This window comes from Chiloscyllium punctatum, chromosome 23, assembly GCF_047496795.1.
Source record: "Chiloscyllium punctatum isolate Juve2018m chromosome 23, sChiPun1.3, whole genome shotgun sequence".
NCBI lineage: Eukaryota > Metazoa > Chordata > Chondrichthyes > Orectolobiformes > Hemiscylliidae > Chiloscyllium > Chiloscyllium punctatum.
This window is the reverse complement of record NC_092761.1, coordinates 77,262,545-77,283,049: the sequence shown is the minus strand read 5'-3', so window position 1 is coordinate 77,283,049 and position 20,505 is coordinate 77,262,545. Positions and strand designations below refer to the sequence as shown.

The 20,505-nt window shown below is 39.9% G+C and overlaps 1 protein-coding gene across 3 annotated transcripts in view; it reads left to right on the top strand.

Annotated features, from left to right (window-relative positions):
* LOC140494154 (uncharacterized) overlaps nucleotides 1-20,505 on the top strand; it is a 114,033-nt gene that overhangs the window by 9,174 nt on the left and 84,354 nt on the right. For 2 of the 3 annotated variants that reach the window (XM_072593222.1, XM_072593221.1), the window contains exons 3-11: nucleotides 755-806; nucleotides 4,198-4,360; nucleotides 8,410-8,497; nucleotides 8,587-8,640; nucleotides 9,210-9,336; nucleotides 15,422-15,504; nucleotides 16,201-16,295; nucleotides 16,947-17,009; nucleotides 19,775-19,829. In XM_072593222.1, the coding sequence (XP_072449323.1) occupies nucleotides 755-806; nucleotides 4,198-4,360; nucleotides 8,410-8,497; nucleotides 8,587-8,640; nucleotides 9,210-9,336; nucleotides 15,422-15,504; nucleotides 16,201-16,295; nucleotides 16,947-17,009; nucleotides 19,775-19,829 (780 nt within the window). Of the gene's footprint in view, nucleotides 1-754; nucleotides 807-4,197; nucleotides 4,361-8,409; nucleotides 8,498-8,586; nucleotides 8,641-9,209; nucleotides 9,337-9,526; nucleotides 9,596-15,421; nucleotides 15,505-16,200; nucleotides 16,296-16,946; nucleotides 17,010-19,774; nucleotides 19,830-20,505 lie in introns of those variants that run through there. The other variant, XM_072593223.1, reaches the window with a different exon arrangement.

The window sequence follows — 20,505 nt, the reverse complement described above, 5'->3', positions numbered from 1 at the left end:
TGTAATGATATCCCTTATCAAAAAAGCCACTCCCTCTCCTCTGTAGCCTCCCTTTCTATCCTTCCTGTAGCATTTGTATCCTGGAACATTAAGTTGCCAGTCCTGTCCATTCCTGAGCCATGATTCTGTAATTGCTATGATATCCCAGTCCCATGTTCCTAACCATGTCCTGAGTTCATCTGCCTTTCCTGTTAGGCCCCTTGCATTGAAATAAATGCAGTTTAATTTATTCGTCCTACCTTGTCCCTGCCTGCCCTGACTGTTTGACTCACTTCTGTTCTCAGCTGTACCCGTCACAGATTGATCTCTTTCCTCACTATCTCCCTGGGTCCCCCCCCACCTTACTAGTTTAAGTCCTCCCAAGCAGTTCTAGCAAATTTCCTTGCCAGGATATTAGTCCCCTTCCAATTTAGGTGCAATCCGTCCTCCTTGTACAGGTCACTTCTACCCAAAAAGAGATTCCAATGATCCAAAAATGTGAATCCTTCTCCCATACACCAGCTTCTCAGCCATGCATTCATCTGTTCTATGATTTCCAAAGATTCTCAACACCCTGAATGAAGACTGTTTTCCTCATTTCAGTTTCTAATAGTGAGCCTTTTTCCCAACACTGTGATCCCTTGTTGCAGATTCTCCAGCCAGGGCAACAGTGTCTGTTTATTGCAAAGACAATGTGATGGTTATTTTATATTTCTTATCAACTTAATTTGTTTTGGTAGTGTGAATATCAACTTTTGCTTAATCATAATTGCAGGATTTGAAACCATGGTTTCCTCCAATCGATCCACCACAGCTAAGCTATGAAGGTAAGATACCTGACTAACTTTGAAAGAAGAGATTGGCTGCTATGCAGTTAACAAAGTTCAAAAATGAATGGAAGCTCTAATTTTTAATATGTGTTTGGTAAGTGATTCAATTAAAGATTGCAGAAGAAGTAAGCAGTGCATTGAAGTAGCAGTGACATTATAGATTGTAAATTGGTGCCTTTAATATGCCAGATGGTGTTAAAGTACCTATTCGAGATGGCTCAGGGAATCCCTGATGGACTAAACCTGTAGCCTCTCTTGGTTCGTCTGGGAGATCGTACTCTGTGGTAGACTGGAATATAAAACTCTTAAAGACAGTTAAGTTTAAATTATTACCTTGATGCCATTGGTAAATAAATGTTGCCCTCTAACATAGATGCCTACAAACCAGGCTTCAGCTAAGGTTCTAAAACCTTAAGCAGAGTAGCGGCGCCAGCTATTACCCCGAAGACCCCTCTCAGGCAACTCCCTTATTGCTGCAAACAAGCTGTCTTTGTTAGATTAGATTCCCTACAGTGTGGAGACAGGCCATTCGGCCCAACAAGTCCACGCCGACCCTCTGAAGAGTAACCCACCCAGACCCATTTCCCTCTGACTAATTCACCTAACAGTATGGGCAATTTAGCATGGTCAGTTCACCTAACCTGCACATTTTTGGACTGTCGGAGGAAACCTACGCGGACACGGGGAGAATGTGCAAATTCCACAGACAGTCGCTCGAGGCTGGAATCGAACCTGGGACCCTGGTGCTGTGAGGCAGCAGTGCTAACCACTGCGCCACCATGTTGCCCCTAATTTTATGCAGAATTTGGTATTAAAATTACAAAAATATGCCACATGTCTTTAATCAGATAAGCAGCAATAAAACGGCAAAAGTTTGCAGAGGAAGAGAAACTCATTGACAGATCTGTGTACGCTTGACTAATTAAGCTATATGTACATCAAATTGGGAAACCTTGATCCAGCCAGGCACCAAATTGCTGATTGCTTTGGCTAGATCACCTTCCCTTTTAACAGGACATTATAACAAGGGACTAGCCTAAACTGTGTGGAAAGGTAACAGTGCTCACCTAACATGTCCAGTATCATCGTCCGACAAAATGGCTTTTTCTTTTAAAATCACCTTAGATTCCCAGAATGCAAATTAAATTCATAACCTTCCCGGATCTTGAGCTCCAGGGAATGACACGCAAACATTCAATCCATGACAAGCCAGTGTTCACTCAGATCAGACCATAAAGGGTTAATCTTTTCACCAGTTTCCATTCTGTCTTCTCTCTCTTCCCCCCGCCCCAACCCTCAACCCCCGAATCCTTCAGTCAGCGAATGTAATTTTCAGAAGAATGTTTTCTCTCTCTCACTCATACATGAACACCTTGCAACTTTCAGCCTTCATGGTTTCTTAACCTGGGAAGGGTAGTGAGACATTTACTTCCCAGAGCAGTCAAGATTAAGGAGCTGAGCTTTATAAATTCAAATTTGGTCAGTGTGGTATACATGAAAATATGTATTAGGATTGTTCTATTACGTGTATATTCTATTCAGCTTATTAAACTACAATTTCTTTTCCTATTGAGTATGAGTTTTGTTAAGAGTCTTCGATATAAACAGAAATTTAGTTATCTGACACACCACTGTGAAATATGCATGCTTCCAGCCTCTGGCGTGGGAAGAAAGTACTGTCATACGTTCCACAAGTGAACAAATGTCATCCCCTTATTTGCACCGATCCATTTACACTAAGAACCGATGCCCCCAATTCTTCTGAACAAGCACTTTCCCGCATTCTGTGCCGCAAATGTGTCACATCTAAGGCTTTCTCAGTGGTGAAGTGACAGATAGTTGTTTTGTTGTTGAAAATCTAATTTAAAACTAGTTACTTCTCCAAATGAAAAGAATTTTCTAAGATGTAGTTTAGTATGCCTCCTGAGCCCTGGAGGTCTGGCCACCAAAGGATCATAAAGGAATTCTTCATAGAATCCCTACAGTGTGGAAACCGGCCCTTTGGCCCAACAAGTCTACACTGACCCACCCAGTGTAGAGTCACCCACCCAGACCTATTCCCCACCCTACATTTTACCCCTGACTAATGCGCCTAACCTACACATCCCTGAATACTTCGGGCAATTTAGCATGGCCATTTACCTAACCTGCACATTTTTGAAAGTGGGAGGAAAGCGGAGCACCGAGAGGAAACCCACGCAGACACTGGGAGAATGTGCAAACTCCTCTCAGACAGTTGCCTGAGGCTGGAATCGGACCCAGGTCCCTGGCACTGTGAGGCAGCAGTGCTCACCACTGAGTCACCGTGCTGTCCTAATTGCCCGTGCACATCCCTGATTGTCCATGAGAATGTGCCTTTTGAGCCATTTCATTCAAAGTGGTGTAGGCGCACTTTCAGTGCCGTTAAGAAATAAGAGATGTTATTGCAGATATCTGAAATGAAATTTCAAAAATACTACGGTTGTAGGAAATCTGAAATAAAACAAAGTGCCGGTTACACTCAGCAGGTCCAGCAGCATCTGTGAAGAGTTAACATTTTGAGTTATATAACTTAAGGCAATTTTGGTTTTAATTTGTTTCTTAAGAGAGAAGCTGAATAAGCTGGACTGTTTTCCCTGGAGTATCAGAGGCTGAGGGGTGATCTTATAGAGGCTTATGAATCATGAGGGGCATGGATAGGTTAAGTAGGCAACATCCTTTCCCTGGGGTGGGGTGTCCAGAACTAGAGACTACCTGTAACAGTAAAATTGTACAGTATTGATGATGGAGATCAAAGCAGTAATGTTTTTGCTAACACTTCTGTTTATAATTTATGGTGAAACCTGACAGCTTGGTGCCCACCCTTCTTTAAGTTGCTGCTACCTAATGTGCAGATACTTTCCCCTTACTTCCATTTACCAGATGGAAAATAACTGGCCTGTGCTTGTCATTTTTGTGACAGTCTAAGTTCAAAGTTTACTTAGACGAAGTAATGATGTTATAATTTTGTAGCACAAAATGCTGCTGTACCAGAAATTGTACCAAGTGAGCATTCTGAAGCAAAATAGGAGGGACAGCATTCAGAAAAAAATGTGTTGGATGCAGGCTAAATGCACGATTTTATATTTAGTCCTAACAATTCTCTGCATTTCTCCCACTGTGCTTTAACATTATTTTTCATGCATAACTTATTGGAACAAGAAGGGATGTGATTTGAAAGCTACAATTGGCACTAAGATCTAAAAAATATTACTTGAATAGAAATGGAGGCTATTGGCTGTTCAGATTCAAACTCCATTATTTTTGTTATTGCTTAGCCTGAGTCTGTTTTCCATGCTGAAAGGTTTTGATTTGTTTACTGAATCAAATCAATTTGTTTTACCAAAGTAATGCATGTTTTCATTTTCAGTGTTGATTCCTAAGAGATGGTGTTACCTGAGGATGTCCGTTTTGAAGCGGTACTGTCACATTGTGAAAGTTCAGCTCCTGGGTCCAATTCTTTTTGGCAGACCTCACTCAGATGAACGCTATAGGAACTGGGCAGCTGAAGCAGAGCTTATCCAACACGAACAGTAAGTTTTGTAGTGATAGCTTCAGAGGTGTGGTGTGGCATAAGGATCGGTGCTGGGTCCACTGCTTTTCCTCATTTATATAAATGATTTGGATGTGAACATAGGAGGTATATAGTTAGTAAGTTTGCAGATGAAATCGGAGGTGTAGTGGACAGTGAAGAAGGTTACCTCAGAGTACAATCGGATCTTGATCAGATGGGCCAATGGGCCGAGGATTGGCAGATGGAGTTTAATCTCGATAAATGTGAGGTGTTGCATTTTGGAAAGGCAAATCAGGGCAGGACTTATACACTTAACGGTAAGGTCCTGGGGAGTGTTGCAGAACAAAGGAATCTTGGCGTGCAGGTTCACAGTTCTTTGAAAGTAGAGTTGCAGGTAGATAGGATAGTGAAGAAGGCATTTGGAATGCTTTCCTTTATTGGACAGAACATTGTGTACAGGATTTGGGAGGTCATTTTGCAGCTGTACAGGACCTTGGTTTGGCCGCTTTTGGAATATTGTGCAATTCTAGTCTCCCTCCGATTGGAAGGATGTTGTGAAACGTGAAAGGATTCAGAAAAGATTGACAAGACTGTTGCCAGGGTTGGAAAGTTTGTGCTTTAGGGAGAGGCTGAATAGACTTGGAGCTGTTTTCCTTGGAGCCTGATGGGTGACTTTATAGAGGTTAATAAAATCATGAGGGGCATGGATAGGGTAAATAGACAACGTCTTTTCCCTGGGGTGGTGAGTCCAGAATGAGAGGGCATAGGTTTAGGGTGAAAGGGAAAAAATGTAAAAGGGACCTAAGGGGCTATGTTTTCACTCAGAGTGGGGTGTATATGGAATGAGCTGCCAGAGCAATCACAGTGTTTAAAAGGCATCTGGATGGGTATATGAATAGGAAGGGTTTAGAGGGACATGGGCCAAAGTGCTGGCAATTGGGACTAGATTAATTTCGGATGTCTGGTCGACATGGACGATTTGGACTGAAGGGTCTGTTTCCAAATTGTACATCTGCCCGACTCTAAGTCAGACAGAATGGCACAGATTGACAGTCTGAATGCCGATTGTGGAATGGTTTCCAATTTAAGGCCCCTTTACAATAACTGATTATTGTGGTCCTAGTAATTTTAATTTTAAGAACACACGCATAAGCAAATTGTCTGCAGTTTAGCCAATTAGGAAGTGCATTTTTTTATAATCTGCACCTGAATTTCAACTGACTCAATAAGAAGTGAAATTTTCTTTACCATTATATACTTCCAGAATCTCAATTTCCAAAGAAAGGCTGAAATTCAAAACAAAAGCTGATCAGAACTCGCTACACAACTGCCATTCATCATTTTAATTCCTTGGGTTTTGTGAGGCCCACAACTCCTTGCTCCATAAATAGGTCCAGTAGCTGTTCTGTTAGAAGATTTGATAGCCATTTTGTGACAGCAGCATATCATAGTGTTGCTGGGGAAAAATCCTGGTTGTCTTTTAATATTGCAGTAAAACTGATATATGGTTAAATTTAATTGTTAGAAATAGGATGCATTCAAAAGAATGTTATCGCCAACTGCATACAGCACTTGAACTGTTTGTTACATTGGAAGGTGTCACTTGTTGGGAAACCATGCTGATAATCATGCCTCACTTTTGGTTTTTGCAATGGTGAGATGCTGTTCTTTATGCAGTGGCAGTCGACCTTTGACTCAGTGGTTGGTCAGGTGAAGGTGGATCACTTCATATATGAATTTTTTTTCTACCTTTCGTGAGTTTTCTGACTTTCTCTCCACAGTGGGAGAGAGAAGGTGCTGGGTGTCTGCAGGTTCTGGATGTTTTCCCCTCTCTGCCTCTCTTGACACTCAGTTTTTTTAACACTGCAGCTGAACCCATCAGAGAGCTGTTGCCAGGCAGAATTTCCTTAACTCAAGAGATTCTTGGTGCATTTAAGTCTTGAATTCTCTGTATTCTTCCGAAAGAAATCTTTGAATCATACAACTCAGTATGCAGCACTTGAATTTCAAGTTGCAAAACTCATGGTTTTTTCCAGTTATATGACTCCAGCTTCTATTTTGAAAAGGAGGAAACTGATGGTCTCTTACAGAATGTCACTTTGGATTAGGTGTTCAATGAAGAGAACAGTGACTTAGAAACCTGGCTGCAAATCGGCCAATTTTAGGTGTATCATAGCCTTTTGAGCCATTCGTATGGCCAACAGGAAATTTGTCATAATTACGAGCTGTCTTGGTAATGGCCAAAAAAATTTGGGCTGGAATGGTTCCTTTTAATTTTTCTATAGTCCTGTATTTCAGGGCCAATGTTTTCTATGAACGGTGTTATATGTAACACAATATGTTGCACAGTTTTACACTATGCTTTGGAAAATAACATGTTCGTTAATCATGAAGCACCACCAGAGTCATAAAGTTAAAAATCACACAACACCAGATTATAGTCCAACAAGTTTAATTGGAAGCACACTAGCTTTCGGAGCGACGCTCCTTCATCAGGTGATTGTGGAGGGCTCGATCGTAACACAGAATTTCTAGCAAAAATTTACAGTGTGATGTAACTGAAATTATACATTGAAAAATTGATTGTCTGTTAAGCCTTTCATCTGTTAGAATACAGTGATAGTTTCACTTCTTTCATGTGTAAATCACAAAACGTTTTTTTAAAGTTGCATTCTCAGGTTAGCTGTTAACAATGGTGATAGCTAGACAATATGTTGAAGGTGTTAGCCCCCTGTGTTTTCTGATTATGCCATGATGTTTAGATTGATTCTCACCTAAAAAGTGAGATAACAGAGTTTTACATAAATTCATACAGTTTTTGAGCTCAGAGTTCTACATGAATGCATGGAGTTTTTGAGCAAAGTACAATGTAACCCTGCAAGTACAAATTCACCCCACAAAATATATGTGTGCATGTGGGTCTTTATCTGTGTGTGTGTGTGTCTGTCTGTCTGTCTGTCTGGGGTGGGGGTTGTGAGTGTGAGAAAGTGTGTGTGAGTAGTGAGTGCAGAGAGTCTTAAGTCTGTGAGGGGGTACATGTGGGAGTGTGTGTCTATAAGGGTGTGTTGGGTGTCTATGTGCGCGTTTGTGTGTACCTGTGTCCGTGTGTGTGTGTAGGAATATCTGTGTGCGTTGTGTGATTTTTAACTTTGTACACCCCAGTCCAACACCGGCATCTCCAAGTCATCACACCTGAGTCATGGAATGCCTCCCTGAATTTTTTGGAATCCAATAAAAGCAAAAATGTCAATGTTGCATAGATTGTTAATGTGATTCCATCAATCAAGCTATTGATTTCTTCTTGGTATACAGCTAATAAACTTGCCAGAGATTTTCATTATTCATTAAATCAGGTGCCTTTACTGTGTTTTCACCCAAATCTTTATATCTCAGTGTAACTGCATGACTTTCAGACTAACTCGGAAAGAGAAGAAACCATTATGTTTATGGTATCATGGAAATGGACCTTTCAAGAAAAGTTAATTTAGTTTTCAGATCAATGAAAATTTATACTAAAAATATGGAGATTACAATATTAATTGAATGCACATTTAATTTCACATTTAATATTCACTGTTAATATTGATAATGAAGAATCTCAGGGACTTGAGTGCCTGTGGATCCATAGACTTAATAAAGGGGGTCTTGTTTACCAGAAAGAAAATTAGGTAAAAAAATATAATTTTCTTGGCATTTTCTCTTCATTTTGGTCCTCATTCACCTATGTTGGAGGTTTCTATTCCTAATAGCTATGTTGTTTCTTCTTTCTAATAGTGATCATCGCTCATTAACCATTCAGGTCCAATTATGTAGTTCGAAAGATATGGCAAAAACCACCTATCATCATTAATTTTCTTAGTGAGACACCTGTTTTTACCTCTGGAAGATAAATGAGCTGTAGTCTGGATCATTAACGTTACCTATCTTTAGTGAGCATGAATGGCTAAGGATCAGTATTAAACTGGTACCTTACTGGTTTGGCTGACATTTGGGGTTGATGAGTGAAGGGTTAAATCTTGACTTTTGAAATCAGTGGAAAACAATTCACAAAGCATTTCTTCCTTGTAGTTATGACGAACTGCGGGACCTTGATCTCAAAACACTGAAGATAATCAATCTTCTGGAATCTGCACATAGGGCTCTACTTGTATATGCTGTAAGTACTTTAAGTGTATCTAAGTGTCCTAATTCTCTCTCAATGCTCCTGAATGCTCAGTTTTTATCTAATTTCAAATTGTTTTTTAGTTGAAGCGACCACTGCTGATACAGTTTGTTCGTGTGGGTGAAAACCTCATCCAGGTGAGAATCTAATTTTTTCCATTATTGCAAAGCTGACTTTTAAAAAGCACTCAACAACAATATTAGATATGAATATTTAAAATAAATTCATGAAATAAAATTAAATAGAACTGCCAAGGACTGCAATAGCTGTACTGACTGTCAGACCAGTCTCAAAGTCAAGAAAATACAATACATTATTCTGTCATAAAAAGATTAGGTCCTTTAAAAGGCTAAATTGATAAGAGAATTATTGTGTGTGTGCTATGCTCAGAATATTTTATTATTTAAATATACTGCTTGTTACAAAAGTTAAAATGATGCATCACTCTCTGAAACAGAGAAAAAGGGATGTTTTGGGTTTATCTTGGTAAGCGAAAGGTACTTTTGTTCAGAAGTTAGTGTAGCTGAAAGTGCTTCCTTGCTGAAGTGTTTTTTACATATTACCAGAACATTATCTGTTACAATATATTGAAATTGTGGAGATTTATTATGTTTAAAATAATAGTTATTTTCATTTTGTGCTTGATTGTGTCTTGGAGATGATATGTGTATTTGAATTCAGATGTTAAAGTTAAGTTTATTTTCAGTGTTGCACTTTGGAAGAAGCAGTAAAAGTGGTAAAGCAGCAAACGATTTTTTGGGATGCCTTGAAGGTGTTGGCCTTTGGGAATAAAATGCAAGCAGCTACAGTCCTTGCTCTTACTGGTCTTCATTGTGAGTACCATGTGATTTGTTACATTACTCTCTGTCAAAAACTTGGCTTCTGTTGTTATTGATAAATTATTCATTGCCTAATCTGAAGTTCTCATTTTCAATTTGGTAAGATTTAACGGCATTTAATTTTTGTTAAATGATAAATATTTCAAATTCATAGGACTTGTAATTAAATGTTTGTTCGCAAAAAAAAACAAAGGAAACATTCATGCAAAGGACGTTCTTTTGACTGGATGCTGATGTTAAACTTGTGCTTTGGGTAAGCATCATTTGATGATAGTAGGCCTTTGACCTACTGTTAAAATAATTTTCCAGTTGATATACAATGTTTGGTTTAGTATGTATGAAAGAGATTGAGAGTTTAGGGCCAGCTTTACAGTTCCTTTATCCTGTTAGACATTGTCCAATGGTTTATAGCTGCACATGGAAATCAAGTAGGAAAGGGAGGACAGCAGAGTGGAGCCGGGTGAAGGGATAGAAAATAATTTACAGTTCGTATCACTTTAGCCAATACCCTCCAGTATTGTAATGCTTAAATGGGACATCTTGTTTAGTTTACAAAAACAGACTATGTGTTCGACATTATAATTTGGTTTCGTTGTGGCTAGTTTATAAGACAGAAGGAAAAATTATTTTCAGCCATACCATTACAAAGTTAGCATGTACATTTGTGTAAAAAGTTCAGATCCCTCGTTATTGGCCTAACCTTTCATTGATGTCTTGCAAACGCTGACCTTGGTTTTTCAGAGATCAAAACCCAAAAGTTTCACAACCAAACGAGAGCGATTAATGATCTATTACATAATGAGTGTACAGATAGAGTCATATACCACAGAAAACAGACCCTTCGGTCCAACTCGTCTATGCCGACCATATATCCTGAACTGATTCAGTCCTATTTGCCATCATTTGCCCCACATCACACTAAACCCTTCTTATTCACGTACCCATCCAGATGCTTTTTAAATGTTGTAATTATAATCGCCTCCACCACTTTGTCTGACAGCTTGTTCCATACATGGGCCATCCTCTGACTTAAATAGTTGCCATTCAGGTCCATTTTAAATCTTTCCCTTCTCACTGAAACCTGTGCTGTCTAATTTTGAACACACTTACTCTGGGAAAAAGATCTTGGCTCTTCACCTTATACATACCCCGTATTATTTTATAAACCTTTACAAGGCCACCCCTCAGCCTCTCCGACACTCCAGAGAGCCAATTCAGCCTCTCGGTATCGCTCAGGCCCTCTAAATGAAAATGAATGATAATGAGTAAATGCTTAAGGCTTTTCTATGTTTGATTTCTTATTTATTCAAATTATTTTTTTGATCTGATGAGGAATTATAATTCGAATGAATTCAGATTACTTTTGCTTTCTTCCACGATGATGGTCCTTTTTTTGACCAAATACAGGCATGCATATTAACTCTCCAAAAGTTATTCAGATAAAAATTGATTCCATGACTTTATCTGACAACCATGGTCGAAAGATGTGATTTTACATAACTGTATTCAGGCAATTGCACTATCTTCAGAGTCAGATATGAATGTCAGTTTTTCAATGACTGAACTTTGACTGGAAGATTGAACTGTACAAAGTCAGTTCCGTTGGTGGAATGGGTTCTTTTTAGGTAACAAAATAGTGCTCACAACGCACAGTTTGTTGTGATCTGTGTTGAATGCCATCTTGTTTCAGGGTCTAAAAGAATGCCGATTGTGTACGTCTCTATGGAGACTGACTTAACAGCATAACTTCCATGTTTGCTTTGCCATACTCTTACGTTGCACCCTCTCTTTAATGAAACATGCATTCAGCAGCAGCAGAACATTACAATTTTCTGCAAAAGGCTAAGATTAAACAGTATACATTGTAAAGTAGAATATTCTGAGACTTCCCTCATTATATCTGCAAGGGTGTGTAATGAGAAACTGGATTCCTTTTCTCAAAACATAGGTTTTGTCCATGAAAGAACAGGAATTTGTATACTTTTATCTTTTGATGTCATCATGGCTTCCTATTTTCGAGTCATAGACTCATAGAGATGTACAGCATGGAAACAGACCCTTCGGTCCAACCTGACCACGCCGACCAGATATCCCAACCCAATCTAGTCCCACCTACCTGGCCCATATCCCTCCAAACCCTTCCTACTTATATACCCATCCAAATGCCTCTTAAATGTTGCAATTGTACCAGCCTCCACCACTTCCTCTGGCAGCTCATTCCATACCTGTGCCACCTTCTGTGTGAAAAAGTTGCCCCTTATGTCTCTTTTATACCTAAGGGTGGCTCAGTGGTCAGCACTGCTGCCTCACCAACAGGGTCCCAGGTTCGATTCCAGCCTCAGGTGACTGTCTGTATGGAGTTTCCACATTCTCCCCGTGTCTGCGTGGGTTCCCTCCCACAGTCCTAAGATGTGCAGGTTAGGGTGGATTGGTCATACTAAATTGCCGATAGTGTTAGTGGCATTACTCGGAGGGAAATGGGTCAGGGTGGGTTACTCTTCAGAGGGACTGGTTGGGCTGAAGGGCCTGTTTCAACATTGTAGGGAATCTAATCTAATTGATATCTTTCTCCCCTCACCCAAAGCCTATGCCCTCTAGTTCTGACTCCCCGACCCCAGAGAAAAGACTTTGCCTATTTTCCCTATCCATGCCCCTCATAATTTTGTAAATCTCTGTGAGGTCACCCCTCAGCCTCCGATGCTCCAGGGAAAACAGCCCCAGCCTGTTCAGCCTCTCCCCATAGCTCAAATCCTCCAACCCTGGCAACATCCTTGTAAATCTTTTCTGAACCCTTTCAAGTTTCACAACATCTTTGCGATAGGAAGGAGACCAGAATTGTACGCAATTTTCCAACAATGGCCTAACCAATGTCCTGTACAGCTGCAACATGACCTCCCAACTCCTGTACTCAATACTCTGACCAATAAAGGAAAGCATACCAAACGCTGTCTTCACTATCCTATCTACCTGCGACTCCACTTTCAAGGAGCTGTGAACCCGCACTGCAAGGTCTCTTTGTTCAGCAACATTCCCTAGGACCTTACCATTAAGTGTATAAGTCCTGCTTAGATTTGCTTTCCCAAAATGCAGCACCTCGCATTTATCTGAATTAAACTCCATCTGCCACTACTCGGCCCATTGGCCCATCTGGTCAAGATCCTGATGTTATCGGAGGTAACCCTCTTCGTTGTCCACTACACCTCCAATTTTGGTGTCATCTGCAAACTTACTTACTGTACCTCTTATGCTCACATTCAAATAATTTATGTAAATGACAAAAAGTAGAGGACCCAGTACCGATCCTTGTGGCACTCCACTGGTCACAGGCTTCCAGTCTGAAAAACAACCCTCCACCACCACCCTCTGTCTTCTACCTTTGAGCCAGTTCTGTATCCAAATGGCTAGTTCTCCCTGTATTCCATGAGATCAAACCTTGCTAATCAGTCTCCAATGGGGAACCTTGTCGAACGCCTTACTGAAGTCCATATCGATCACATCTACTGCTCTGCCCTCATCAATCCTCTTTGTTACTTCTTCAAAAAGCTCAATCAAGTTTGTGAGACATGATCTCCCACACACAAACCCATGTTGACTAATCAGTCCTTGTTTTTACAAATACATGTACATACTTACCCTCAGGATTCCCTCCAACAACTTGCCCACCACCGAGGTCAGGCTCACCGGTCTATAGTTCCCTGGCTTGTCCTTACCGCACTTCTTAAACAGCGGCACCACGTTTGCCAACCTCCAGTCTTCCGGCACCTCACCTGTTACTATCGATGATACAAATATTTCGGCATGAGGCCCAGCAATCACTTCTCTAGCTTCTCGCAGAGTTCTCGGGTACACCTGATCAGGTCCTGGGGATTTATCCACCTTTTACCCATTTCAAGACATCCAGCACTTCCTCCTCTGTAATCTGGACATTTTGCAAGATGTCACCATCTATTTCCCTACATTCTATATCTTCCATATCCTTTTCCACAGTAAATACTGATGCAAAATACTCATTTAGTATCTCCCCTATTTTCTGCGGCTCCACACAAAGGCCACCTTGCTGATCTTTGAGGGACCCTATTCTCTCCCTAGTTAGCGTTTTGTACGAAATGTATTTGTAAAAACCCTTTGGATTCTCCTTAATTCTATTTGCCAACGCTATCTCATGTCCAATTTTTGCCCTTCTGATTTCCCTCTTAAGTATACTCCTACTTTCTTTATACTCTTCTAAGGATTCACTCGATCTCTCCTGTCTATACCTGACATATGCTTCCTTCTTTTTCTTAACCAAACCCTCAATTTCTTTAGTCATCCTGCATTCCCTATGTCTACCAGCCTTTCCTTTCACCCTGGCAGGAATATACTTTTTCTGAATTCTCGTTGTCTCATTTCTGAAGGCTTCCCATTTTCCAGCCTTCCCTTTACCTGCGAACATCTGCCCCCAATCAGCTTTTGAAAGTTCTTGCCGAATACCATCAAAATTGGCCTTTCTCCAATTTAGAACTTCAACTTTTAGATCTGGTCTATCCTTTTCCATCACTATTTTAAAACAAATAGAATTATGGTAGCTGGCCCCAAAGTGCTCCCCTACTGACACCTCAGTCACCTGCCCTGCCTTATTTCCCAAGAGTAGGTCAAATTTTGCACCTTCTTTAGCAGGTACATCCACGTACTGAATCAGATAATTGTCTTGTACACACTTAACAAATTCCTCTCCATCTAAACCTTTAACACTATGGCAGTCCCAGTCTATGTTTTGAAAGTTAAAATCCCTTACTTTTACCACCCTGTTATTCTTACAGATAGCTGAGATCTCCTTACAAGTTTGTTTCTCAATTTCCCTCTGACTATTAGGGGGTCTGTAATACAATCCCAATAAGGTGATCATCCCTTTCTTATTTCTCAGTTCCACCCTAATAACTTCCCTGGATGTATTTCCGGGAAAATCCTCCCTCAGCACAGCTGTAATCCTATCCCAATCAAAAATGCCACTCCCCCTCCTCTGTAGCCTCCCTTTCTATCCTTCCTGTAGCATTTGTATCCTGGAACATTAAGCTGCCAGTCATGCCCCTCCCTGAGCCATGATTCTGTAATTGCTACGATATCCCAGTTCCATGTTCCTAATCATGCGCTGAGTTCATCTGTCTTTTCTGTTAGGTCCCTTGCATTGATATAAATGCAGTTTAATTTATTAGTCCTACCTTGTCCCTGCTTGCCCTGACTGTTTGACTTGCTTCTGTTCTCAGCTATACCCGTCTCTGATTGATCTCTTTCTTCACTATCTCCCTGGGTCCCACCCCTCCCATCTTACTGGTTTAAATCCTCCCGAGCAGCTCGAGCAAATTTCCTTGCCAGGATATTAGTCCCCTTCCATTTTAGGTGCAATTCATCCTTTTTGTACAGGTCACTTCTCCCCCAAAAGAGATTCCAATGGTCCAAAAATGTGAATCCTTCTCCCATACACCAGCTCTTCAGCCATGCATTCATCTGCTCTATCCTCCTATTCCTGCCCTCAGTAGCTCATAGCAGTGGCAGTTATCCAGATATTACTACTCTTGAGGACCTCCTTTTTAAATTTCTGCCTAACTCTGTAATCTCCCTTCAGAATCTCAACCTTTTCCCTTCCTATGTCATTGGTTCCAATGTGGATAATGACCTCTTGCTGGCTCGTCTCCCTCGTGAGAACATTCTGCACCCTCTCTGAGACATCCTTGATCCTGGCACCGGGGAAGCAACACACCATTCTGCTTTTTCGCTTCTGGCCACAGAAACGTCTGTCTGTACCTCGGACTAGAGAATCTCCTTACACAATTGATCTCTTGGAAGCCGATGTACCCCTTGTTGCATTAGAGCCAGTCTCCATAGCAGAAACTTGGCTACATTCCCCTGAGAATCCATCACCCCCTACATTTTCCAAAACATCATACCTGTTTGAAATGGGTATATCCACAAAAGACTCCTGCACTAGATGCCTACCTCTCTTACCTTTTGAGTTACAGTTTATATCAATTCAGGATTTAACTTCGTACTTGTTCTATACCTGAGTTCAGCTACCACACCATCTTTTATTTCTTTGTTGTAGATTTCAGTCTTATAAAGCAATATTCTATTGATCATAATGATCTATTTGAGCAATTTGAAGATCAGTGTTTTCAGGAAGAGGAGGTAAGAGATTCAACTGATCCCTTTTTTTTGAAAGTCAATCTTTGTAAAAATAATTATAGAAAAATGCAATGATTTCAAAATGTTTTCGCTAATTATTTTTGAATGCTATGATTAGAAATGTTAAAAAAAACTTTATTTTGGGATGATGAATACTTCTTTTTTAAAGTCTTCCTTGAAACACAACGTATATTGATCAGTGTACAGATACTGTGTTGAGGTGCATTGCAATTAAATGACCTCTTGTCAATGTCTATCCTGTGCAGTCAGTACAATAGCACGTATCACTGAACCATGTACCAATAATCATATTTCATCATCACAGTTTCTTCGCAGTTAATAAAGCAACTCATGCTTTGGTTAAAAAATGTATTTTAAAAATGTATACTGAAGCATTGAAATGAAAGGTTTTGCTGTATAATAAAATAATTATTCAGCCTTGGATTCCTTGGTTAATGTCCTGTACTGTTTCAATCTTGATGGTACGAATTTGATGTATAGTTAAGCCTCCTCAGTTGTTTGTTTCGTCTGTTGCACTTCAATTTTTAAATTTTTTTCTTTCAAATCCAGCATTCTTTAATGTATAAGAAAATGTTGCCAAGCAAGCAAGGACATTTAGAATTCATTTTTTGTGCCTTGCCAGTGTGTTAGAAAACAAGGATTAGTATTTTTAATGTATTTCACTCTCTTTATGATCAGCGAGCAAAAATATTTCAGGAGCATTGGGAATCAGATATGAAGAAGCAACATTATGAAGCAGCAGTGAAGTCTTTGAATGAGGCAATACGAGTATGGTAAGTTTCAATATTAAGGTTTCACATACAAAGTGAGTTTGTACATTCTTGTAAATGAAACTAATGGCTTATTCTAGTACTGTAAGCCTTTTAGTACCCTGACTCGGTGCACAGATTAATTTCATGTTATCTATCTGGGGATCCTACAGTTGTTGCCTTCTGTACAGCAACGATTGCTACTCTGAAGATGAGAAGGTCTAAGGTCATAAAAGTATCTGATGTTTTGCTTTTTCCTTTCAAGTGATGAGTTTGTGATTTCAGTGGAGGACTTGAGTCTGTGGCAGGTTACCCCATGTTGCTTTTTCAGCTATATAATGTTCGTTCATAGAGCATTAGCAATTTTTGAATATCTTTTTCTTGGACTAATGAAGCTGATGAAAATCTAGATACTCCTGGAACTCTTCCTCTCTGATATGCTTTTTCCTCCTTATTTTTGTATTTTGTGACTCAACTTTCAAAGGTAACTTCATAAGATGCCTCGATTGTCCAATAAAACACAAAGTAGATGCTTAAAATTATGGTTTTTACTTACAACCCGCAGTCCACTCAAATGTTTTATTTGTTTGTGTTATCGCAAATTATGCATTTGTGATCAATGTGATTTTTGTTGCATTCTGTATGGAGAACTTATTTGTGTTAATTTTGTTTTAGTGCATTTAATCATTTGCTGTATGAGAAGAGATCTTATTGCTATTTCCAGTTGTGTCAATACAAGTAAGTTTGCACTTGTTCACTAAATATTATTAAATTCAAGATAATCCATTACACTTGGAAAAGCTTAGATTTTGATATAATCTGATGAGATATTATGTTTTAGAAAGTATGGTCTGAAGTATTTGAGGAACTTTTCCCTGATCTGCATAAGATGTAATTATCAAGCAGCACCAGCCAAGATGTCTCTGCAGTAAACTTGCTATCTAGTGTTCTTGTTCTTTCTAATTAGGTTTAAAGCCAGTTTAGAACCAGTCTTCTTGAACAACAGAAACTTCTGATTGTTCTTATTTTGGTGTATGGTTGATGTTACACAAATGTTGTAAATCAGCTTTCAGTGACTCTGTCATCCAGTAGACATGAATTTGAACAAGAAGTTAAGATTCAAACAATTTTCACCATACTTTCATTGAATTTACTAACATGGAAATTAAAAGCCCTCTTTTATTGAACCAATAAATAATCAATATTGTAACATCTGTTTTGAATGCTTGGCATACCCATCAGAGGAACTGCTGATGTTTCCACTCTTCTCCATCTTCATCCTCTAGCAAGTCGACCTATTCTGATTCATTTTATGGAATGACTCAAGTGCAGTCCCTAATTTTGTTTTGTGGAAAAAGTTGTGAATATATTACATTATCACTGTGCTAACCATGTCAATCTAAGCACTTATGCATGAAGGCTTCTTTTTTGCCTGTAATTAAATATTCAATTATAGCTGTGGCATCTTACTACAATGGGTATGTTATAAGGAAATAATTGAATTTAGGACCACAGGTATTACAGTTGAAAAAGAGAAAGAAGGTATCGTTGTCAAATTTGCTAATGACACGCAAGTAGAAAAGTAAGTTGTGAAACGGCCGTAAGGATTTTGTAGAGGGATATCGACAGGTTGTGAGTGGGCAAAGCCCTAGCCACTGGATGCCATGTGGAAAAATCTGAAATGATCCATTTTGGCCAGAAGAATAAAAATAGGGCACAGTGACTCAGTGGTTAGCATTGCTGCCTCACAGTGTCAGGAACCGGGGTTCGATTCCAGCCTCGGGCGACTATCTGTGTGGAGTTTGCACATTCTCCTGTGTCTGCGTGGGTTTCCTCCACGTGTTCCGGTTGCCTCCCAAAATCCAAAGAATTACAGGTTAGATGAATTGGCCATGCTAAATTGCCCATGGTGTTAGGTGCATTAGTCAGGGGTAAATGTAGAGTTATAGGGTAGGAGAATGGGTCTGAATGGGTTACTCTTCGAAGGGTTTGTGTGGACTTGTAGTGCCAAATGGCCTTTTTCCACACTGTAGGGATTCAGTGAGATTGAAGAGGTCTTGATTTGCAGAAGGGTCTTAGTATGTGAATTGCAAAAGGTTATTATGCAGGTACAACAAGAAGTGATATTGATATTGTTCATCGAGAGGTGAGTTGAATGCAAAAGGAGCCAAGTCGTGTTTCAGTTATACACAGCACTGCTGAGACTACAAATGGATGATTGTATACAGTAGTGGACGTTTGGACATAAGGAAGAATGTAAGTGCGTGGAAGCAGATCTGGAAAGGTTTATTTGATTAATATCTGGAATGAGTAGGATTTCTTATGAGGAAAGGTTGGATAGATTAGGCTGGCACCCGCTGGTGTCTCGAACAATAAAAGGAGGCTTTATTGAAATGTGCAAGACCCTGATGGGTTATGACAGGATGTGGCACAGTGGTTAGCACTGCTGCCTCACAGCACCGGAGACCCGGGTTCAATTCCCGTCTCAGGCGACTGACTGTGGAGTTTGCACGTTCTCCCCGTGTCTGCGTGGGTTTCCTCTGGGTGCTCCGGTTTCCTCCCACAGTCCAAAGATGTGCAGGTCAGGTGAATTGGCCATGCTAAATTGCCCGTAGTGTTAGGTAAGGGGTAGATATAGATGTAGGGGTATGGGTGGGTTACGCTTCGGCGGGGCGGTGTGGACTTGTTAGGGCCTGTTTCCACACTGTAAGTAATCTAATCGAATCTAATCTAATATGGAGATTGTGCTTCCTCTTATGGGCAAATCTGGATATAGATGCCTTTGCTTAAAAATTACGAATGCCCATTTAAAACTGAGGTGAGAAAAAAGCTTTTTTAAAGATTGTGAACATTTGGAACTCTTCCTGAGAAGATAGTAGAGGCAGTGTTCTTGAATATTTTTAAGACAGAGGTAGGTATATTCTTGTTAAGCAAGCAGGTGAAAGGTCATCAGGCTTGGGCTAAAATTGGTTGTGAGCTTATAATCAGATCGTCCATGATATTGAATGGCATAACAGACTGAAAGCTGAATATCCTATTCCTGCTCCTTGATCATATGTTTGTACAATTAATGTATAGGTTGCCATGTGTAATGTTCCATCTTATTGCTCATTGCTCATTGCTCAATTAAATCCTAACTTGCCATGACCATAAGTATGCTATTGAAATGCAGAATTATGTCAAACACCACGTTCATTGGTGAAAGGCCATGTATTTTTCCTGTATACTTCTTAAGATTTAAAAGATAAAATGTTGCCAAAATCTATGGATTTTGGAAAATGACTGGACTGGGCCTTTGCCATTTCTTCGTACAACTTCCCACTGGGGAAATAATGTAAATGTTTTGTCCTTAAAGTAGAATTTTTGCTTCAGTTTTGATAAGTGGCCATGACAAAAACTGAGTTTGTTTGAATGCATTCATCATAACAAGTCCAATCTTTATTAAACTGTTGTATTTATGCATAACATTTTGTTCATATTGTGCCACTTTATATTTTGGACAGAAAAGCATGGAGTGATGCCAAAAGGTGCATTGTTCTAAGCCCTCATTCCATAGAGGTATGTTTAAAATAGACATTCAGTTAATAATTAGATTTTCTTGGGAGTTTCAATTGATACACCATAAGCAAGAAAAACTTCAGTGCATCTGAACCCCTTATGATAACTGCTGAGAAGTTGCATCCTATGTTTTATGTGATTGGGTTGCGAAGACTGTTTTTGCCTCCTTTGGTGACTCTTAGTGAAAAATGTTAGGATTCTTTCCATTATTGCTTGATGACATCCTCACTGAAGCTTTTGAAGTGATGTTTCAGTTAAGCACTGTACAAATTAGTTTATTGTTATGTGGGAGAAAAGCAAACCACTTTGACTGCCCACTACTTGCTCACAGAAAGCATGTCTATTTTTAGTCAAAGACAGTCTACCTGTAATGCCACGAGCACCTCAACTTGACCAGACTCCACTCAGGAACTAACAGTGAAAAGAGACATTACCTAAACAGTTTCCCAACTGAAAGAATACACTGCCAAGATGATCTGCTAACTGGTTTTCCTACCTTACAATAGTATCACTGCTCCTGAAGCCCCGAGGACATTCCCTGTCTCCCCAGGTACTCAATCCCTACAAAGCCCACGCAGACTAGATAGCACCCAGAAACCTGACAAGAATTAATACTACCCTAGGGACCTATTGAAGCCAGGATGCTATCCATTAGCATCCGTTTCTGCAGATTAGC